Source organism: Colossoma macropomum, unplaced genomic scaffold, assembly GCF_904425465.1.
Source record: "Colossoma macropomum unplaced genomic scaffold, Colossoma_macropomum, whole genome shotgun sequence".
Lineage (NCBI taxonomy): Eukaryota > Metazoa > Chordata > Actinopteri > Characiformes > Serrasalmidae > Colossoma > Colossoma macropomum.
The window spans coordinates 856,402-878,492 of NW_023495530.1; the positions used below are offsets into that span (position 1 = coordinate 856,402).

Genomic DNA, 22,091 nt, shown 5'->3' on the forward strand with positions numbered 1-22,091 from the left:
TTAATGCTGTCAAAGAATATTTTCTCAGGACATTCGCCAGCTTCTTGTTGAACTTTTTTCCCCTTTTCTCAAAATCAAGAGACATGCCTCTGTGTATGTGAGCCATTTTCACGATCAGATCCGTGTCATTTGCGGCACTGCACCGCCATACCCACAAAGCTAGCTAATACTATGTTTATAAGTGGAAAACAGTTAATGTTTATCAGTGGCTAAACTATAACATTTACATTTTACCTAGATGACGAAGCTGGAGTCAGCTTCTTATTCGCCAGCTTCTTGTGCAAGTTTTCCAGTTCCAACTTAAATTGTGCAGCAGCTGCAGCAGCAGCCTCAGGCACCAGAGTGTAACTGCTGCACCATTTAAGGTGGAACTGGAAAATTCAAATTACAGGCTGGCAAATAAGAAGCGGACTCCAGCCTCAGGGCTAAATGAAGGAATGGTAAATTTATCTGCCACTCAAATGTCTGCAGTTACAGTTGGTGCACTGAAAACGATTAAACCAGAGGGAGACAAGATTCTAACATGATTTGGTAGCCAAACAAAGTTATCTAGCTTCTCTTTCAAACATGTAGTGTGAGTGTCTAATGGCACTATTTTGTTAGAGCGCAGTGCGCATTGATAGGCTGTGAGAAGTTATTCACGTTTCAATAAGGAGTTCCGATATAGTTATGAGTAACACGCCATGTTCAGATGATCCTGCATGTTAATCCGGTCAGTCTTTAAATTCTTTAAACGACAGATGCGTATTTGTGTTCGTAACACTACAGTGTGAAATTCCAAAGTTGCAAGTTTATGTTTAAACTGCACAATGTCATGTTACCTTGGTGAAGACTCTTAAATAACTACACATAATGGGGGTTGGGGAAATCTTTGTTTATGTTATATATTTCCAAAGAAGAAGAAGAAGAAGACAGAATATCAGCCTATATAATGGATGTATCAGATTTTTAAATCCTTGAATATCAAAATGAGTACCAGTCTTTAAAATCCTACTTTAGTTGGTCTCCAGAATGAATAGCTAAATAGTGCAAAAATGCTAGTTTGGATGTTACATGGTTGTGAGAAGACCAGTACAGTAGAATAATACCACATAATAATACAGCATAAAGTGTAACAGTGTGATACAACATGCAGAATAATACAGTGTATGATACACTATATGGCCAAAAGTATGTGGACCCTTCTAATTATTGAGTTCAGGCATTTCAGCTACTCATTGCTAACAGATGTATAAAATCAAGCACATAGCCTTGCAAACTCCATAGACAAATATTGGCAGTAGAATTGAGTGTACTGAAGAGCTCATGGCTCGTGACTTTATGATGTGCTGCCTTCTTTGCCACAAATCAATTGGTGAAATTTCTGTCCTCCTAGATCTGTGCCAGTGAACTGTAAGTGCTGTTATTGTGAAATGGAACTAGGAGCAACAACAGCTCAGTCATAAAGCAGTAGACAACACAAACTCACAGAGTGGGGCTCACAGTTCCAAACTGCCTCTGGAAGCAACATTAGCACGGGAACTGTGTGTCGGGAGCTTCATGAAATGGGTTTCCAGCTGAGCAGTTGCACACAAGCCGAAGATCACTATGCACGGTGCCAAGTGTCGGCTGGAGTGGTGTAAAGCGCCACTACTGGATTCTGGAGCAGTGGAAACGTGTTTTCTGGAGTGATGAAGTGAACTTCACTATCTGGTTGTCTGATAGATGAATCTGGGTTTGGGCCTTTTCCAGTGAAGGGTAATGTTAATATTATTGCAAACAAATACATTTTACTCAATTATATGCTTTCAACTTGTGTGGCAGCAGTTTGGGGAAGACCCCTTTTCTGGTCTCTGTAGCCAAAGTGAGCTCCATAAAAACATAGTTTGCTGAGTTTGGTGTGAAGGAACTTCAGTGGCCTGACCTTTACCCCATTAAACACCTTTGGGATGAATTGGAATGTTGATTGTGGGCCAGGCCCTCTCATCCAACATCAGTGTCTGGTCTCACAAATGCTCTTTTGAGTGAACAGGCACAAATTGCCACATTTGATACATTTGGAATGGGATGTCCAACAAGCTCATATAGGTGTGACAGCAAGTGTCCACATACTTTTGTATCTAACATACCATGTATGGGGTAATACAGTGTATAATAGAATGGTACAGTGTAATGCAATATATACAAAAAAACCTGTATAGACAGACAGCAGTCAGTCAGTGTATGATTCAAATAATCCTGAATTCTGGGCAGAAGCTTTTTTGTTTTGTGATGTGCACTGTAACATTTCAGTGTTTGCCCAAGGGGAGAGGGGTGAACAAGGTGTGAGCTGGGTGAGAAGGGTCCATAATGATGGACTGGTTCGAAGCAGTTCTGACAGTTTGTTGTAGAAGTTTGAGTTCCTGTGCAGTCTTTTTGTTTGTGGTTAGCTTGTCCCTTTATGCATTGTGGTATAGATGCTTCCTGTAGATGTGTAGTGCATGCCACAAAATAAGTCGCTTTGTGTCGTTCTGTTCTTCCTGTTCCACTCTGTAGGGCACGTTAGCAACGCTTTTTCAACAGTGGCTGAACCATGGGTGTGGTCGCCTATGTAAAATTAATGTTGTTGTGATAGGCTACACTCCGCTAAGTTAGTGCCTGGTTTTATTTCTGTGCAACGTTTGGGCTTTAGTCTGAGAAATACTTTCATAAACATTGGATGTAACACGTAATGTAGAGGATGGCATTAACAGGGAACGTTTCTCTTTCCTTTCAGCGCACGGGAGCCACTAGAGCAGCAGCAGAGAAGCACCGCGACACCTGCACTGATCAGTTCACTGTGGCAAAGTAAGGTAAGAGCTGTGGAATATACATGTTTGTGTGTGGATGTTTTGTCGGACACAAAGTGTATGGTTTTTTTGAAGCTGCCAGGAACAGACGCTGTTTGTTTATTCTTATTGTTTATAAAGTCAGTGTGATTTCTAGACTGTAAAACAGAAACATTTTTAGAGCAGGGACTGTTGTAAAATAAATGTTGGATTGTTTCATCTTTTTTACAGAAGCATTGAGGAGATATGCTATCAAAGAACTTACAAAACAACATGACATAGATAGTAGCTGTGAAGAATCTTAAAATCACTTCCTCTAATTTTGCGGGTCACAAGTCAATCCACTTATTACTGATTTTTCAGATATATAAACTCCACTTATGACATACTCTAAGCGTACTGTTATCTCCTGAAATTAAGGATTTCCTGTTAAAGTAGTTATTGCATTTTTCATTCTAAATATTGACCCCCTTAATTGGGAGTAAAGGAATGTTTTTGACAAAAAACCATAACTTAAATTTCCTTTAAATAAAGATCTTAAAATGAGTGGAATGCAGTTTGTAACCTTAATAATTTTTTGTAACCCCTCTCAATGCCACAGAATTATCATAGGCACAGAAGTCAATTTGTTCATTGAAAAGTTCACAAATAAAAATAATGTCTGATCAACCCCTTTTATAACTAATGATTTTTCACCTGCACCTTAAAACCAGTGCTGTACCTTTAAGAGTACATTTACATTCTTTGTACTTTGTAAATTTCCAAGGGCATAAGAGGCTATGCATTTCCCCTCTTCAACTTTAGAGAGGTCAGTGGTGGCAGGTGTTTTCCAGGAGTGGATAGTAACTAGTTACCTATACTCATTTAATATTTTGATGGATTCATACTTTCCTGAGTATTTTCAAATACTTTTCAAAGTACATCTGTGAGTTAGTAACATTGTAAAATTTTATTTAAAAATATTTAATTTGATTTGAAAATTTTGATTTGTGTGTGTGTGTGTGTGTGTGTGTGTGTTATTTTATGTCAGTGACAGCACCTGGATAGATTGTTAATTTGTCACACTTCTGACTTGAAATTTGTCAGTGTATTTTGAATCAAGACTGCATCAAAAAGAATAGAACTATAAAGTATAAATAGCAAACTTCAGTTCCTGTGCAAATACATGGTGAGACATAGTTTTTCAGTTGAACCTATTTACATGACTTCATGTGGTTATTATTAAACTCAAATAATGTACATGAAATAATGCAAAAGAAAATAAACAGAGAACAAAATGAAACAAAAGCATATTTTGCAATTCAAAACTCAGATATTTTAAATCAACTTCTTATTAATTTTGTTTTTATTTGTAACTACTTTTGCATTAAATGTTGCCAACACTGTAATTTATGATAGACAAACAGTTTTGGAAATCAGATCGATGATCACTCACTGAAAATCGGACCTTAAATTCCTGAATGCAGATGCATTGTTTGAATTTTGTTTGTCTGTTTGCTAAAGTGCACACCAGAGTTTGGGTTTTTTTGATATTGTATGTTTTCATTTGGTTCGGCTGGTTTTACACTGCAATGGCTATAGTGCACCAATTTATACACGTGTTTTTTTCTTTATTGGTGAGAAATTTTGCAGGGATGCAAGCACTCTGTTACTTTCACTTTTGCTTTCTTAAAAACAGGAAAGTAGAAAACAGAGATAATTAATGTTGACATGTATCACAATCAAAGCCATGTAATAATACGCCTTACTTAATATCTGCTTTATGATTGGTTTGTCAATTTGATTCTAACCTGTCATGTTGCTGCTGCAATATGTTCATTGATTCATAAGCCAAAATCAAATGCATTACTTTTATTATAATTATTACTTTTATTTTTAATTTCATTGCTTATTTGCTGTTATTAACAGCAACTCATGATGCAAAAAAGATATGAGTGTCTGAGTAGAGGGCTCGTTGATAGTACAGTGCCAGAAAAACATACTCTGATGTTTCTATTCCCTTCTTTGATGCAGACCACCACAAAAATGTGTTGCCATCAGCAGAAAACTGATCCAGAGTTCACTTGGAAGTGGACAAAGACCCATGATTTTTGGTAGACTATGGTTTTGTTGTTTGGTGCAGACCTGAGAATGGGTGGACTATTCACACCTGTCAGACTAGACCTAACTAAACAAAAAGGTAGACAGGTCTGCACCAAACAAGGTAGATGTGAAATCTCCATTAGTAGGCTATTTTCAAGAAATTCTTTTACTTTTTAAAAAACAGACCATGACGCTTTTTTTTTTATTTGCCAAAACAACGGTAATCATCATTAAATGATTAACTATATGTACATAACTCAGTTTAAAAAATGCAAGTTAGAACCATATAATCCTAGGCCCATGAGACGTAAAATTTAGCCTCAGAAACAAAAATTTGTGGGCATTATTTATGGATAAATTGTAAATATGAAGTTGTTTTCTCATGTAGCCTGAAGGTCAGTATTTTCAGATACCTAATCTACATGGAAGGGTGATCAGAGGATAACCTTATCTGTGAGTTAATCACAAAAGTCAACTTCTGAAGTATGTAAATAACTCTGATATCGATTTCTGTGGTCTGATAAGAAATTTAATTCTTTGGTCACAATCACTAAAGATATATTTGGAGAAGAAAAGGCAAAGTAAATATCTCGTTTTCTTTTGTATTTTTTTCCAATATGTTAAATTCACCAAATGAATTATAATTGCGCATTAAAACTAACAGAAATATGTTGTATTTAGTTTGTTCCAAGCAGAGATGGTGTTAATTTCTCTTTACTTAGAAAATTAACAAATTGTGTAGTTTGACCAGGGGTGCCCAAACTTTCACATACAAGTGTATATTATGCATGGAGCAGTAACAAAAGAATTTTTTTTTTTTTGGTTCACGGTCCTCCAGACATCACACAGATTAAGGTCACTCACTGAATTGTAAAATTATTTTTACTGTATGTCTGTGGGTACCATACTGTCTTGAGGAGCATACATCATAGTACCTGTAGATCAAGATCAGACGTGTTGGTGTACTGGGTGTCAGCTTCCTGCTGGGGATTCTATGGGCTTGCTTGATTATCACTGAGTTCTTCAGGCAGCCATTTTTCCCCAAAAAAACTCTGTTTCTCTCTCTTCAGTGTTCTCAGGAATGATGATCTGCAGTTTGTCTTTGTGCATAAGTTCATTCTCGACTTGACAGGAGGAAAAGCTAACTAGGACATGGAGCTCATGATTGTAATGCCAATGCATTTTCAGGAGTTGAGCATGGTAGAAGCAGATCAGTCCAGTCTATGTAAACTTACCTGCATTTTTAATCCTGAACATAAAGAACTACCCACAAACATGTATGAAGAATTATCACAGATGATGGAATATTTTCTGGGCTGAGCATTTCAGGCAACCATTTTTTCAAAACACCTCTATTTCTCTCTCTTCAGTGTTCTCAGGAAGACCAATGATCCAAAGGTTTTGCCTCTTATGTTGGTCTTCCAGGTAGTCAATATTCTCAGTGTCTGTTATAGTGCTTTTCTCCAAGGTATGCATTTTGGGCTTGTTTACTGTTTGAAGTGTCCAATTAATTAACATGTATACATGGTCAAATGCAGTGGCTACTCACCCTGGTCTTTTCATGTCAAACCTGTTAACTGAATGGCAAAGTATGAAATTTGTTTAAATGAAGGTTTAAACAAAGTTGTGCCCAGTACTTTCTGAAGGTTTCTGGGTTCTTGTGGACCCACAATGTGTTTCAGTTGTTGTGCTGTGTATATAGTTGTGACTAAAGTGTTGGTTTCTTTCTTAGTTCATATTAGGGGTGAAAAATACCAGTTGACAAGATTGCAATGTCTGCTGAAACCAAGGCTACCCCTGTCCATTCCACAAATGCTGATGTCATCCCAGTCCAGACCAATATAAAGGCTCACCCAAGAAGCTCTTTAATTGCCCCTGTGCTTGCTAGCAACACATTCAATGCTTCAGTTAATTTAAACTTCTATGCTGACACAAGACATACAGGTAAGTTATGATTGTTTTAGATACCAGTTTCCCATGGTTGAGATCAAATCAACAAATAATTGATATAGAAAAATATTTTTCCATCTAAATAATTAAGTGAAGAATGTGTGACAATTGTTTGTCCCCCATCCCTCCATGCACTTCGTCCAGCAGAACAAAGCCCAGCTGTAGTGAATGACCATGGTAAATAATGTTTTCCACTACTGAATTTACTATATTCTTAGTATATTTAGTATTCTGCTACACTTAACAGAAATTAAGTTTTGTCTTTTTTGTTCTCTGCAGTGAAAACAATCCTGAAAACTGTTTTAATGAACCATAAAACTAGACTGAAGAAGAAGTTCACATTCTTTTGTGAGGGTGATTCTAAGGTTGAGCACAAAACCCTCTTAAACAGCATTTACACAGGACTCTTTATAACACAAAGACAGGACAGAAGAGTGGAGGAACATAAGAATGAAATTTGTCAGGTTGAGCAAAAATCAAGGCAGAAGTCCCAGCATCATACTCCTATACTCTGCAATGACATCTTCAAAGAAATTTCTCATTGTAAACCAAGTACAGAATTAAAAGAGAAAGCTGAAGAAGAGGCAGCTGAAGTGGAAGACATCAGAATTGTGCTGACTAAAGGTATTGCAGGCATTGGGAAAACTGTCTCTGTGCAGAAGTTCATTTTGGACTGGGCTGAAGGAAAAGCCAACCAGGACATAGATCTCATGATTGTAATGCCTTTTCGAGAGCTGAATGTGGTGGAAGCTGACCAGTTTAGTCTGTGTAAACTTATCTGCATTTTCAACCCTGAACTGAAAGATCTACCCACAGAGATGTATGACAAATGTAAAATTATCTTCATTCTCGATGGTCTAGATGAATTTTATTGCCCACTGAATTTCCACCAAAAACTGGTCTCCAATATAAATGAAGTATCTTCAGTTGACAAACTTTTAATGAACTTAATCAAAGGAACTCTCCTCCCATCTGCTCAAATCTGGGTAACCTCCCGACCAGCAGCAGCCAATCAGATCCCCTCTTGCTATATCAACCGTGTGACAGAAGTTCAGGGATTCAGTGATTCACAGAAAGAGGAATACTTTAGGAAAAAAATCAGAGACCAAGACAAAGCCGAGAAAATCATTTCACACATTAAGACAGCAAGGAGCCTCCACATCATGTGCCACATACCTGTCTTCTGCTGGATCACAGCAACATTGCTACAGCAAATCCTGAATGAAGATGCCTGTGCAAAAATCCCTCAAACTCTGACTGAAATGTACACACACTTCCTGTTCATTCAGACAAAGAGGAAGAACCAGAAGTATGATGAGCGGGAAGTGAGTGATCCTGAGAAACTGATGAAATCTAACAGACAGATGCTTCTGAAACTGGCTGAACTGGCTTTTAAACAGCTGATGAAGTGCAAAGTTATATTTAGTGAAGAAGACCTGAGAGAGTGTGGTATTGACGTCACTGAGGCCTCAGTGTACTCTGGGATATGCACTGAGATCTTCAAAGAGGAATCTGTGCTTTACCAAAGGAAGGTCTACTGCTTTGTGCATCTGAGCTTTCAGGAGTTCCTGGCTGCTTTGTATGTCTTCCACTGCTATTTAAGCCAGAGCACAGGGGCACTGCAGTTCTTCATGCATGATGAGTCAAACAATGTGGACTGTCCTGAGGGTGTTCCACAGGATCATGACCACATGAAGCTGAAAAAGTATGTAACCATTTCACTAGATGAGCTGCTAAGAAAAGCAGTGGATAAAGCCCTAAAGAGTCAGAATGGACACTTGGATCTTTTCCTCCGTTTCCTGCTGGGCATCTCATTAGAATCTAATCACAGACTTCTGCAAGGACTGTTGACAGTCACTAAAAACAACGCAGAGAGCATTAGGAAAACTGTAAGGTACATCCAGGATCGGATAAGAGGTACATCAGTGAAAGAGAAGAAGCAGATGACAAAGATGAAAGTGGATACTTCCATTAATCTCTACCTCTGCCTGGCTGAAATGAATGATCAGTCTCTTCACAGTGAGATTCAGCAATATCTAAAATCAAAGGATCGTTCAGAGTATCTCTCTCCTGCACACTGCTCAGCAGTAGCTTATATGCTACAGCAGTCAGATGAGCTGCTGGAGGAGTTAGACTTGAAGAAATACAACACATCAGAGGAGGGTTATAGGAGACTGATCCCAGCAATTACAAACTGCAGAAAGGCTCTGTGAGTAACTCATCTGAACATTTTTGAAGCTATACTGTTTTTAGCATATACTACACATTATATGTATTTACTATATTTAATAGCAAGTGGTATATCACTGTTCTAGCCTCCATCAATCTGTAGACTCCACTGATAATTGCATAATTAAATGATTAACATGTCTACAAAATCATTCAGAGTGGTTTGGCTTGAAATGCTTAGCTCCAGAGAAACTTACAGAGTCAGAAATGTTCACAGTGGCGATCCAGACATCTGAGGAGTTTAATGTCTCTAAAAGCTCCCTTACAGAAATTCATCGCATGAAATGCTTATGAATACACTGCCTAATGTCTGATGTAGTTTTGTGATGAAGGTGTGGTCCAAAACATGTTTTAATCAATGAATTGTAATCCATTCATGTTGGAGGGATCCATGAAGGGTGTTCTAAGGCAAAACTTATTTTTGTAGAATGACTATTATTTTGTCATCATCAACATATACAACTCAGAAGACACGTGTAGATTCACTGAATGTTTTGGATAATAAATAAAATGGCTACATTTGCATTGTAGACTTCAGGACTCCTGGTTCCCATCACCACCACTGTAAAGAAATCTGAGTCAGTAAGTTTCTTTGCAAAGGAACCATTTCACATCAAACCAATTTGAATGATTTTGTTTATATCTCAACTGCACGATTATACAGAGATTTGAAAAATCTGTGGAATTCCCCTTTAACTGCTGAAATAAGACAACTATTAGGACTAAATTTCAGAAGAATTTTCACCAAGATGTATGGTCTTATGAAGTAAAATATGTTAGGGTGTGTCCCAAAACTTGTGTGTAGTTTAAAATTATTTTCAAGCATGTGAACCAACCAAATGTTTGGAACCAATCACTTTCATGTCACTTTCAAAGTGAAACAGAAGTGTTTTTTGAGGGAAAGTACATCCCATCCAATCCCACTACATACTCATTTCTCCACTGATCTTCTTGACTGTTGTGTGAATTACCATCTAGAAACAGTGATAAACTGACATTTGGGGAGATTGTGCTTAATACATCTTACAACTGAGTTTTTATTTTTAGTCATAACAGGAAGCAATGTATCTGGCTATGTTCTCCTTTTTAACACCACTTTTCAGACTGGCTGGCTGTTGTCTGAATGAGCAATCCTGTGAAACTGTGGCAACACTGCTAGAATCTGGAACTTCGACATTAAAAGAACTAGACCTCAGTTATAACCACTTGCAGGATTCAGGAGTGAAATTACTGTCTGCCGGGATGAAGAGCTCAAACTGTAAACTGGAGATACTGAGGTCAGTGTTTGTCAGTTTCTTTTTAAAACTTATTTTTCATTTTATTATTTCACATTTGTACATTGTACTGTAACATGAGTAATACAGACATATGCTGACTGTACAAAATGTTGGTAATACCATAATGATAGCCCAGGTTGTTAAGCATTGCATCTCTCATTGTTTTGACAGAATTCATGATTTTGTATCCTTTTTGTGTTTTCCTCCATTAGTTTTCTCTCGCTGCAGTACCCAGCACGTATTAGCAAGAAATCCTGACTGATAGCATAGCCATGATGTAGAGGCTAATATATACAGCCTTGGTATTAGTTAGCATTACCTCAGATGTTGAACAGAATAGCTCCATCAAAGACACTACTCAATTAAAGAATACCTCTGGAATGCAGCATACAGAAATGTGTAAAATACAAAGAGGCGAATCTGTGTGCAAATTCTCCTACCTTCTATCTTTTCTTTCTAAATAACACTGTCTGCCAAATATGCAAAGGTACAAAAATATTAACCTGCAAAAAATGGTAAGTGACTATTAGAAAGAATGTTAAGTAAATATATAGTATATTCAGGAATTTGCATCCAGTACTTTAAACCATAGGGCTACTTTAATGATTTAAATGTGGAATTACTGGAATATCCACCAAAGCAGATTTTAAAAATAAAATGTCAATTCCATCAGTACTCAACACGGAATGGATGCCATCAGATGAGTCATTTTGCTGCACAAGTGATCCATGTTCTGTTTTGTAATGATCATACAAGAACACAGTTACCATAGATATTAGGTTTCCAAGCAGTGACATTAACTCTCTCGCTTTCTTCTGCATTATCCTTGCACCTTCCAAATACATCATCAGAAGAGGGGATTAACTTGCAGCAGATGTAGCGATGGGCAATTTTTTATTTTTGGCTGTAGTGTCCCTTTAACAGTATGATAACAAACAATGCTTAGCAAGCATATGTCCAAGTAAGGCCCAGAAATCCATATTATGTTAGAACCATAAACGTAATTTGTTTTACATTCTTTCAGCGAAAGTAACAATATAACATTAACAATAGTACATTTTTTGTTAAGGCTTGAGAAAATTGTCACTTATTGCAGCTTTGTGTTTTTATTTTTTTGTGTTGTTTTTCAAAACCTCATGTCTTTAACTGAGAGATGACTGAAACTGACAGAGAATTTGATGGGCTGCGTCATGAGTTTCTGGTATTTAAGTTTAGTCATCTTGGGTTAGGTCAGCAGGAAACATGTCCCTCCCCAGTGCACATAAAACATAGTGCTATCACACATCATTTATCATGTTCAAGCCTATTCATATGCTCTAAATAGCAATTGTCAAGAAATGTACGTTTCCGTACATTTAGCATGACTGCCGATTTGGAAAGCTGGAAAATATTAATATTCATAGCCCTGGGCCTCAAATGAAGAACACATTTATGAATATTTACATTTAGAATAAAGACAGAACAAGGACTTAGCAACCAGAAATTATGGATATTATCAAGGAATGCAAGTCTTGTTGTGGAAAGTGGCGCAGTGAAATTTCTCGGCTAAAACATGATATATACATATGTAGTGTATAATTATTTTCTTATTTGTTTCAAAACTTTATAGACTAGCTGGTTGTAATCTAAGTAAGCAGTCTGCTGAATCTGTGACCTCAGTACTACAAACAGAAAATTCTTCCCTGAAAGAATTGGACTTCAGTTACAATGAGCTGCATGATTTAGGAGTGGAGCTTCTCTCTACTGGACTGAAGAGTTTACACTGTAAACTAGAATCACTCAGGTAAGTTTTTACTAATTAAGGTCATTATCTCAACCATGGGAAATTAAGACCACTATCTTAGTGAGTTAGCTCAGTGTAGCACAGCACAGCTGGCTGTGTTAGCCTTGGACAATCCTGTAGAGTTTAATATATGTACTGAAGTAGGGTCAGCCGCACCTCAGAATCAGACTTGACCAAAAGAGGGCACTGACAGATGGCACAAGCAGGGTGCCAGACCCAAAGCTATATGCAGCACAGCACTACCATGGGCATTACACTTGGCTGCCCCTCTCAGTTTAATGCTAAGCGAATGCAAACAGCACTAGACTATCATCACCTCTGTGGTTAGAGAAAGATTCAAGCTACTATAATGAAAGACATCTCCAATGTTAACAAATGTATATAAAAGCTTATCACCTCACAGTGCATACAAACAGAGTGCAGAACCAGGGCAATAGCCCCAGCAAAGGGAGCATTGGACACCCAGGACCTAGCAGAAGTGGCTCTCAGTGGAAACCCTCAGCCCAGTTGAATACTCTGACTGTGTGGACCTACAAAATTTAAGTAGCAGGGCTACAGTAACACACTGCCTCCCTGATGCTACAGTTTCAGACATCTGTAGTAAGCCTTCTGATATTGTAGCTAGCCATCAGATAATCACTCATATTACTGTGCATGTCTTAAAGCACGACATTCAATGGGAGCCATTTGAGTTCCTAAAGAAGGAATTTTCTGAACTCTTTAACACACTTGAGAGATTAAACTTAGAAACATGCATTAGTGGAGCACTTCCAGCTTTAGGCAACGTGTTGTCCCATCATTTAAGCCTCAACACTTGGCTCATTTTTTGCAAATTTGACTCCAATTTTTGGCTCTTGTGAAAGGGCCTACAGACAACCACGGGCAGACATGGGACTTAGTTATTAGCAAAGGGTTAAATATTCTTTCTTTTTTAATTTTGTAACTTCTCCAGCTGTTCAAACTAGGTCTGTATGTGTAAAGAAAGGTAAATAATTGAGAACACTGGGGAGCTGTTTATAAAGGTTATGGATAAAATGCAATGCATAATATCTGACTGTAAAAAAAGGTCTCTGCAGCCTAAATTTGTGAGTGATATTGATGCTTTGGCACGTGTGAGAATCAAAACAAAAGAAAAGAAAAATGATTGCAAGTGATTGCAGGAAAGCTGAGCATAGATGGAGATGCACAAAACTTCAAGACACAACATCTGTAAAGTGAGACTAAATAATCCATCATCTCTAACATTATTAAAAAGAACGCTAAAAATGCCTTCATTTTATGTACAACCGTTAACACCCCCACCAGCACAGGTAGACCCAGAACTATGGAGAAAGATAATGAATTTGCAAATTTCTTTAGCAATAAAATCCTGAAGGTCAGACAGGCTATCACTATTATGCCTTCTATAAATAGAGCTAGTCAGCATGTATTGCCTCAAAATAAGAGGGTATAAAATATGTCCAAATTCACTGCTATTGACCTGCAAATCCCTGAGGACACACTTCAGTATCTAAAATCCTTCACATGTGTTCCTGATGTTTTGCCCACTCACTTTTTGAAAGACATCTTTTGCTGCCTAGGAGCAGATTTATTGCAAATAGTCAGCACAAAGGCTGCCCTTATAAAAGTTTTGAATGACATTTGTATGAACACAGATGCTGGCATAATATTTGTGCTAGTGCTCCTTGATCTCTGTGCTGCATTTGATACACACATTTTCTAATCTGCTTATCCTCCTGGGTCACAGGGGTGCTGGGCAGAAGGCAGAAAAAACCTGGACAGGTCGCCAATCCATTGCAGGGTGCATTTGATACAATTATGCATAAAATTCTTTAAGACAGACTGGAAACTGGGTAGGGCTTTCTGGAATGATTCTAGTCATATTTGGAAGATAGAAGCTAATTTTTTGCCATCAACAGCCACAAATCTAAATGGGAAAAGTTGATTTGATGACCCAAAAGGATCATTTGATGAGCCCTTTCTGTTCAATCTTTATATGGCACCACTGGACCAAATCATTAGTAATAATAACATATCTCACCGTAGCCAAGCTGATGACACTCAGAACTACTTTTTTGCCTACTACAGTCTCATTGACACTCTATGTCATTGCCTAGAGTCAACAAAAACTGGATGAAAAAAAGTTTTCTCCATCTAAATAAAGAAAAAACAGAGATCATTGTATTTGGTAGTAAAGAGGCAAAGATTTGAGGTCAGTTTTCATTGTGGAACCACAGCTTTGAGGGTTAAAGATGAAGTCAGAAATCTTGGCATAACTGTTGATTCAGATCAAAAACCAACAATAAATGCAGCCTTCTACCATCTAAAGATTATATTAAAATGTAAAATTTCCATGTCAAAACGAGCTATAAAAACTAATTCATGGATTTATCTCCAACAGTCTGAACTACTGCAGTGGTCTTTATACTTGCCTTTTCAAGACCACATTCAGACAACTACAGCTTATTCAAAACGCAGCTGCATTACATGCAGTACGATACTCTAATCCTCATGTAACTGCACTGGCCACTAGTCAACTACAGAATTAACTTTAAAGTGCCTCTAATTGCATGTTATTCTCTACGTGGACTTGGACCAAAATACATTGCTAATTTGCCTGAAATATACAAACCCAACAGGTCTCTCTGTTCACTAGAGGCCAGACAGTTATTACTGCCCACAGTCAGGAACAAACAGGGTGAGGCAGTATTCAGTTGTTATGCTGCCAAATGCTGGGACAAACTCTCCGATGAGGTTGCCTTTGTTTCACACTACACTTTATCTTAGCACTATTTTTATTTTTTTTAATCTTTATTTTATTTTCTATTTTAATGTTCTTTATCTTTAGCATGTTACTTTTAATTTTTGTAACTGTCTTTGTGAATGCCTTTCTGAGGTGCTACATCTCAGGACATCATAATCTTTATTATTTAATATCATTTATCACTCTTTTTTTCTGTGTGAAGCACTTTGAATTGCCACTGTATATGAAAGGTGCTATATAAATTAACTTGTCTCTCCCTTTCCCTCTTTAGTTTGTCTGCCAAGCCACCCTGGCTTGTTAAGCCTCTCACCTGTGTTGACTCTGATTAAGATTAAGTGACCCTTATTAGTCCCACAATGGGGAAATTTCACTTCCATAACATAACATTAACACAGCTGTACATACATGTCTTGCTCAGGGGCACTTCAGTCACATCCTGTCCCCTCAGGGGATTGAACCTGGCTGGTTCCCTAACCTCCAGTCCACAACTGCCCCCTGCCCTCTGTAACCCCTCCATGTATTATTTCTGTTGGCTGTTCTTTGTTTTGTTCTGTGTATTCATACCCCTTTATTTTCCTTGTGTCTCTGTGTCATGCATTGTGCTTTATTTGGGATTTACATCTGGTGATTTCATGTGCTCCTGGACTTTCTCCCTGATTATGGTTCACCTCCTGTTTTGTTTTCAGGTTGTGATTGCTTTCTATTTTGATTGCTAGTCCCATCACTGTTTACCCATTCCTTTCCCTGTCTCTGTCTTCACCCTTTTACGGCGTGTGTCCATCACCATCTTGGTCTCTGCATCTATCCTTGTCCCTATTATTTCACCACCCATGTTTATATTACTATCTCTGTTCCTGTCCCTTTCATTATGTCTATCCAATCCCCTATCCAGTCCCATGTTCAGTCTCCTGCCCAGTTGCCTGTCCAGTCTGCTGTCCTGTCTCTAATCCAGAACTTTGTCCAGTTCCAGTTTCCTATCATCAGTCTTGCTCCTTGCCCCTCCTCCATCCTCGCTGCTGTGACAAGTTCTTTTACTTTTATAATAGCATTGTTTGTGTTTTGACTGTGATAAAGAGCACTGTCTTGGTGGATGGGCCATGAGTGATTCTGAAATCTTTTACCCCCTCTCCCCTTTCTCAGCCTAGCTGTCTGTAAGCTCACTGAGCAGTCCTGTGAAATTGTGGCCTCAACTCTGCAATTTTCCAATTCATCACTGAAAAAGTTGGACCTCAGTAACAATGACTTGCAGGATTCAGGAGTGGCGCTGCTCTATGCTGGACTGAGAAGTCCACACAGTAAACTGACGACCCTGAGGTGAGGTTTCTGTTAATAAGTGTTAGAGTTGACAGAAGATTCATCTTAGGTTGAAAATCTAATTTTTGTTTGTGTACATATTTTAAAAAGTAATGATTGTAGAGTTATGTAGAGACTTGTTTACACTATGTACTCATAATTTTCACCCTTCTTTTGTACTTCCTGTCTGCAGATTGTCTGGTTGTTTGGTTACAGAGGTAGGCTGCTCTTTTCTGGCTTCAGCTCTAGGTTCAAATCCCTCATACCTGAAAGAACTAGATCTGACTTACAATCACCCTGGAGAAGCAGGAGTGAACCTGCTGTCTGCTAGACTGGAGGATCCATACTGCAGCTTGGAGACACTCAGGTATGTACAGCAGCGATTCTCAAACCAGTCCTTCTTGGTTCTCAGGGCCCACAGCCAGTCCACAATTTTGCTCTAACCCAGCACCCAACACATCTGTTCCAGGTAATAAGTGTTCTTAAATCATTGGTTCAAGTGTGTCTGGAGCTGGTTTACAGCAAAAAAAAGGACTGATCTGATAACCAGTGATGTAGAACATAAACCATATGATATTGGAGCGCAGAATCTCTGTAAACCAAGATGCTGGAACCATGGTGTTTTGAAATAAGACTCAGCCAGGATTTTGCTGCAATGCCTGCAGACTCACCATTCTTGTTGTTAGATACACTTTATGTCCAGATGTATTCAGGAACTAGGCATCTGAGCAATCATGCAGTAAAAACTGTCACTACTTCATAAAAAGCAACAACAGTGGGGGTATATGAAGGTTAACATGTTTATTTAATTTAATTTAAATATATTTTATATGATAACAAGCAGTAGTTGGATGAGTTGAACGTATCAGATTGTATTCTGATTGGCTCTTGAAAATGTGCTGCATGGAAATAGCCCATTTAGCTGAAGCAGAACAGAGGAATCTTTGGAAGTAGCGAGCTGCAACTGTCTGTACCTTTAGCAAATAAAAAATAGAAATGAAATTGAATACAAATAGTTCACTGCTTTCTGGAGGCTTGTCTGCATAATTGGTCACCCACTGAAGCTCCAGTCTATGCACACATATTCCGAACACATTCAAATGACTACAGAAGCAGTGTGAGTCTGCATATCATATCTACTCCCATACAGATACCTCACTCTCAACAAACACATGATGTTTTGGGCAGGGCTTGAGCTGCATGCATAAGTCACATTTGTCTGGCTAGAGTGAGTAATTATATGATTGAGTGCATTGTGCTTTTGGCCAACTGCTTTGTTTAAACCTTGACATATTCATACTTTTTTTCTGTCCCTGTGGAAGTGAAGGAAGCACTGCTTTAATCTCCCCTGCATCTCTCACAAAACCAGAAAGCATGTTTGACACGATTTACTCAACATGGGGTGGGACAGAGAGAGATAGACTAGAAGTGCTGGTTAGTTTCACTCGAAGTGTCATTCACATGAATTTGAGAAGCCACAGATCGCAATAACAGGGTCAGGATGTAAGCGTTTTAGAGAACCACTGAAAAACACTTAACCAGAAGTTTTGCAACAGAAGGCAAAACCAGAATAAGTGTGCTAAAAATTGGCTTTATCTAGAATTTATGAAAAAATTAAACAAAATGGGACACCAAACAAAAAAGTGAATAATCATCAGGTTTGACTGTAAAGTTAAAGAATATTTTCTCTGACAAAATATCTAAACTGTAGATAGCAAAAAAAAACTTAAATAGAAAAGATCTTTGAGCTGGTCAAAAGAGGCAAATCTCCTATTCTCATAAAAAATCCCCAATACACTGCAAACCTTTGTCCTTCTAAACAAAGAATGCCCCATCCAGCTGAGAAGGCTGAAATAAGTGTCTATGTAAGACTGGAGTACAAAGAGATGTTGATTGAGCTTTAGTAAAACTTTGTATCTGGTTAAGAATCTTAAGTGAGCATAATGGATTCAGTGATGGCTCATCTGGAGATTTCCACTGCCAAAAAGCTGGAGCCCAGACATTTGCTAGGTTCTGAAAAAGATACAAACATTTTGGTAGCATCACTATTTTGATTGCGTTAATGATCCCACCATTGACAAAGGAAATAATTTCCTCTTTTCAGCACTTGCCTTAAACTTATCAAGAGAAAGTTTAGCCTATACAACAATTTTGGATTACCAAATTATGAAAAACATGTATTCACCAATTTGAATGATAATGAATTTAAAAAACTATGATCTAAAATTTTAGTAAGCTGTATAAATTAACTTTTTTCAATTGATTTTGTAAACAGATAGCTTACGAAATGAATCAGTATAGTCTAGCGAATTAGGAACAGAAGACACAGGATCTGAAATGTACAAAAGCAAGTCATTCAAATATAGATTGGCCAAGATTTCTATATCTTCTAACTTGATACCATGAATGCATGAGTGGCTGCCAATTCCTATTGCCAATGGTTCCAAAGCAAAGTCAAAGAGTAGGGGAGACAGAGGATCACCTTGTCTCACTCTGCTGTAGTGTCTGGTTTTTCTCAAATGAACTGATGTCTAGCCTTTATTAACATTTAATAACATGTAACAGCCTTTATTAAGGCACAGCTGCCTCCCTTATTCTGTTTTTTAAGTGTTGTCTCTGTTATGATCTTTTGTAAATGTTATTTATTGGGTCCAAATTAAGGCTTTTTATTTAATTAGAGTTCTAGGAGTGTCCGAATGTTAGTCATATAGAACCTTAATAATCCTAATAGTTGCCTTAGCTATGAGTATTTAGCTGCCTAGTATAGTTTTAGGTAACACTTTATTTGGATGGTCCACTGCAGATGCTTTGTAAATGATCAGTATATCTTTAAGTAACATTAAACTAAATATCTATTAAGTGCAACTTGACGTAAAGTTGAGTGTTATTTGGATGGTCCACTGTAGATACTTTGTAAATGCTCAGTCTGTCTTTAAGTAACATTCAACTAAATATCCATGAAATAAACCTAAACTTCAAGTTCAGTGTGAAAGAGTTTATTAAATCTATTCCTAATCCTAAACCTAACCCTAATCTTAACCTCAAGGCAGAACCTACACCTACTCCTAACCCTAACACTAACCATACTTTCGTTGATAATCAACTGAACATCACCAGAAAGTTTGTTAGTGATTTTGGTATCTGTAGAGCATCTATAGGTGACTGTCCAAACAAAGTGTGACCTAGTTTTGAAACTGCATGTGTTTGTTTATCATCTTATCAATGTTTTTATGTCCATCATAGAAGATGTATTTCTGTACCTCAAAAATCCATATGTTTATTAGTAATAGTAATACTCTGTACCTATAAAAACCTGTAATCTATAAACCTATAATCAGAATATCTCTTTGTCTGTCCTAGAAGGAAAATATTTTCATAGCCTGGTAAAAGTATATGCTTGAAAATGAATTATCAAATTACCCAGGCACTATCAATGTAAATGAATATATGGCCTGTGAGATTAAAACTTTTATTCAGTCAAGGAAGGGCTCATTCAATTTAGAGAAAAAAATTGAGTTACGTTAAAATCTCTGGTAAGAAGTGAGTAGAACCACCTGGGGTTGAGTCCACCAATCAGCATGTAAGACACTTAATAGCCTGGAACATACGTTAGCTATGTATATATATGATATGTTAGCTCCATACCCAATCCTCGCCTAGAAGATGTGGCTTGGAGCCCGTCCCACAGAGACTCATGCAGTTTCTGTGCCTTATCAACGGTTGAGCTCTAGGCCGAGTCTAACCACCCAGTCTTGCGCTTGTAGAAGCTCGACAAGAAGCCGCCTGCCAAGACCTAAACCAAGTGACCAGATGTGCACCCTGCATAAAAGGAACAACATCTACCTAGCACCTGCTAGCGCACTAAGGCTGAAACTCCTTTGTATGCTCAGGTCTGATGCCCGGGCCGCCCTGCTAGCCTTCCTCTGAAGCTAACCTGATTTAATATCAGCATATTTGCATCATTTAAGTTTAGCCATCTGTCTCAGTTCTTACCAGAGACCCCTCTACCATTTAGCCATAAATAACTCATGTAATCTGTGCTTAATTTCTTGTATTAGATTCATATATGCCAACTTGTTGATTAGACTGATTATCATGTCAATTTGTACCAATAATAAAAAAGCTAGCTATCTGTAAACAATATGGAGTGAAAATATCATATATGTCATATATGTGAAATATCATTGTCTGCCTGAATGATCTCTGACCTTGGGTAACCCACACTTTCCTAGCTAGATGAGATCAAACCAAGGTGTGTGTGTGGTACAGGAGTAACATAGGTTAAATTACTATTGATGCTCTCTAAACTGCCTATATTTCACTACACCGTGGTGGAGTTTAAAAAAATTTAGAGCAGTCACCATTGGTCATAAAATTCTAAAGAGAATAGCAACCCCCTAGCTTTGGAAATGAATATATATATATGTATATATATATATATATATATATATATATATATATACAATTACACAAGTAGGCCTCTTACACAAAAATTCTTGCTTGCCACAAAAATTCTTAACCATTCTTGCTTGATATAAGATTTCTGCTGCTCCACAGTTCGGGCACACAGACTCTTTTACTGCGGAGTCATGCTGTTGTAAATTGTGCACAATGTGGTTTGACATTGTCTTGCTGAAATAAGCAAAGCCTTCCCTGAAAAAGACGTCATCTGGATGGCAGCATATGTTGCCAAAACATGTATACATCATTCAGTATTAATGGTGCCTTCATAGATGTGCAAGTCACCAGTGTCATTTGCACTAATGTATCCCTAAACCATCATGAATACTGGCTTTTGAACTGTATGCTTATAACAAGCCAGATAGTCCTTCTTCTCTTCAGCCTGGAGAACATGGAGTGCATGATTTCCAAACAAAAATTTGCTTCATCGGACCACAGGAGACTTTTCCCTTCACCACAGTTTCTCTCGGGGCCAGAGAAAGTAGTGGTATTACCAGATCCTGTTTAATCATGGATTCTTCTTTGCATGGTAGTTTTAACTTGCATTAGTGGATGCAGCGACAAACTGTGTTCATAAACATTGTTTTTTAGAAGTGTTCTGGAGCCCATGCCATGATTCCCACTGCACAATCATGACAGATGATACTATTTTATGTTAAGAAATGTTATTCTTGAATTGTTGCACAATTTGCCCATGCAGTCTTTCACAGAGTGGTGAAGCCCTCCACATCTTTAAACATCAGTTGCTTTCTGTTTTTACTGACAATTTGCACAGTGTCCCAACTTTTTTGGAAACAGTTTTGTAAGTTCTCCTTTGTTCTTCAACATTGAATCCACAAACCATTTTGCCTCTCTAACCACTGTAAATGTCTGGGATTGGCCATTAGCCTCAATGCAAAGTCTGACAGGGAAACAAAGTGAATGTTAAATGTTGAGCTCTGCAGCTCTCTCATCAAACCTGAGAACTGCCTTCTTTTCTCCATGACAGAACTGGTAAAGTCCAGGAAGATGAAGACCTTTTGCCCTTTAAACTGACATCTGTGGTCTCCTCAGCCAAAGAATACAACACACCCCTCACATGTTCGTTGAGTGTAAGGTTTATGTGTATGGGAGCAGACATAGTGTTTGGGTGGGTGGCCAATTATGCCGACCAGCCTCCAGAAAGCATTAACTTATTTGTAAAATCACAACTTTTTTTGCATTTAAAAAATAAGTTATACATGCAGCTCGCTACTTCCAAAGATTCCACCATTCTGCTTAGGCTAAATGGACCGTTTCCAATCATGCAGCACATTTTCAAAAGCTAGTCAGAATATGTCAGCTACATTCATCTTGTGCTTGTTATCTCATAAAATACATTTTTGATTGAAAAACATAATAAAATAAACATGCTAACATTTATTTACCTTTGCTGTTGTTTCTTTTTACAAAGGAAACATGATTGCTTAGCTGTTTACTGTGATGTT

At 37.8% G+C, this 22,091-nt stretch overlaps 1 protein-coding gene across 6 annotated transcripts in view; it reads left to right on the plus strand.

The window, feature by feature from the left end:
* The window catches only part of LOC118802322 (NACHT, LRR and PYD domains-containing protein 12-like), a 34,582-nt gene that overhangs the window by 7,159 nt on the left and 5,332 nt on the right, over nt 1–22,091 (plus strand). The window contains exons 1-9 of one of the 6 annotated variants that reach the window (XM_036562828.1): nt 2,404–2,608; nt 2,735–2,810; nt 6,601–6,812; nt 6,963–6,995; nt 7,098–9,027; nt 10,151–10,324; nt 11,934–12,107; nt 16,012–16,185; nt 16,358–16,531. In XM_036562828.1, the coding sequence (XP_036418721.1) occupies nt 6,641–6,812; nt 6,963–6,995; nt 7,098–9,027; nt 10,151–10,324; nt 11,934–12,107; nt 16,012–16,185; nt 16,358–16,531 (2,831 nt within the window). In that variant the 5' untranslated portion in view covers nt 2,404–2,608; nt 2,735–2,810; nt 6,601–6,640. Of the gene's footprint in view, nt 1–2,403; nt 2,609–2,657; nt 2,811–6,600; nt 6,813–6,962; nt 6,996–7,097; nt 9,028–10,150; nt 10,325–11,933; nt 12,108–16,011; nt 16,186–16,357; nt 16,532–22,091 lie in introns of those variants that run through there. The other 5 variants (XM_036562832.1, XM_036562831.1, XM_036562829.1 and 2 more) reach the window with 5 other exon arrangements.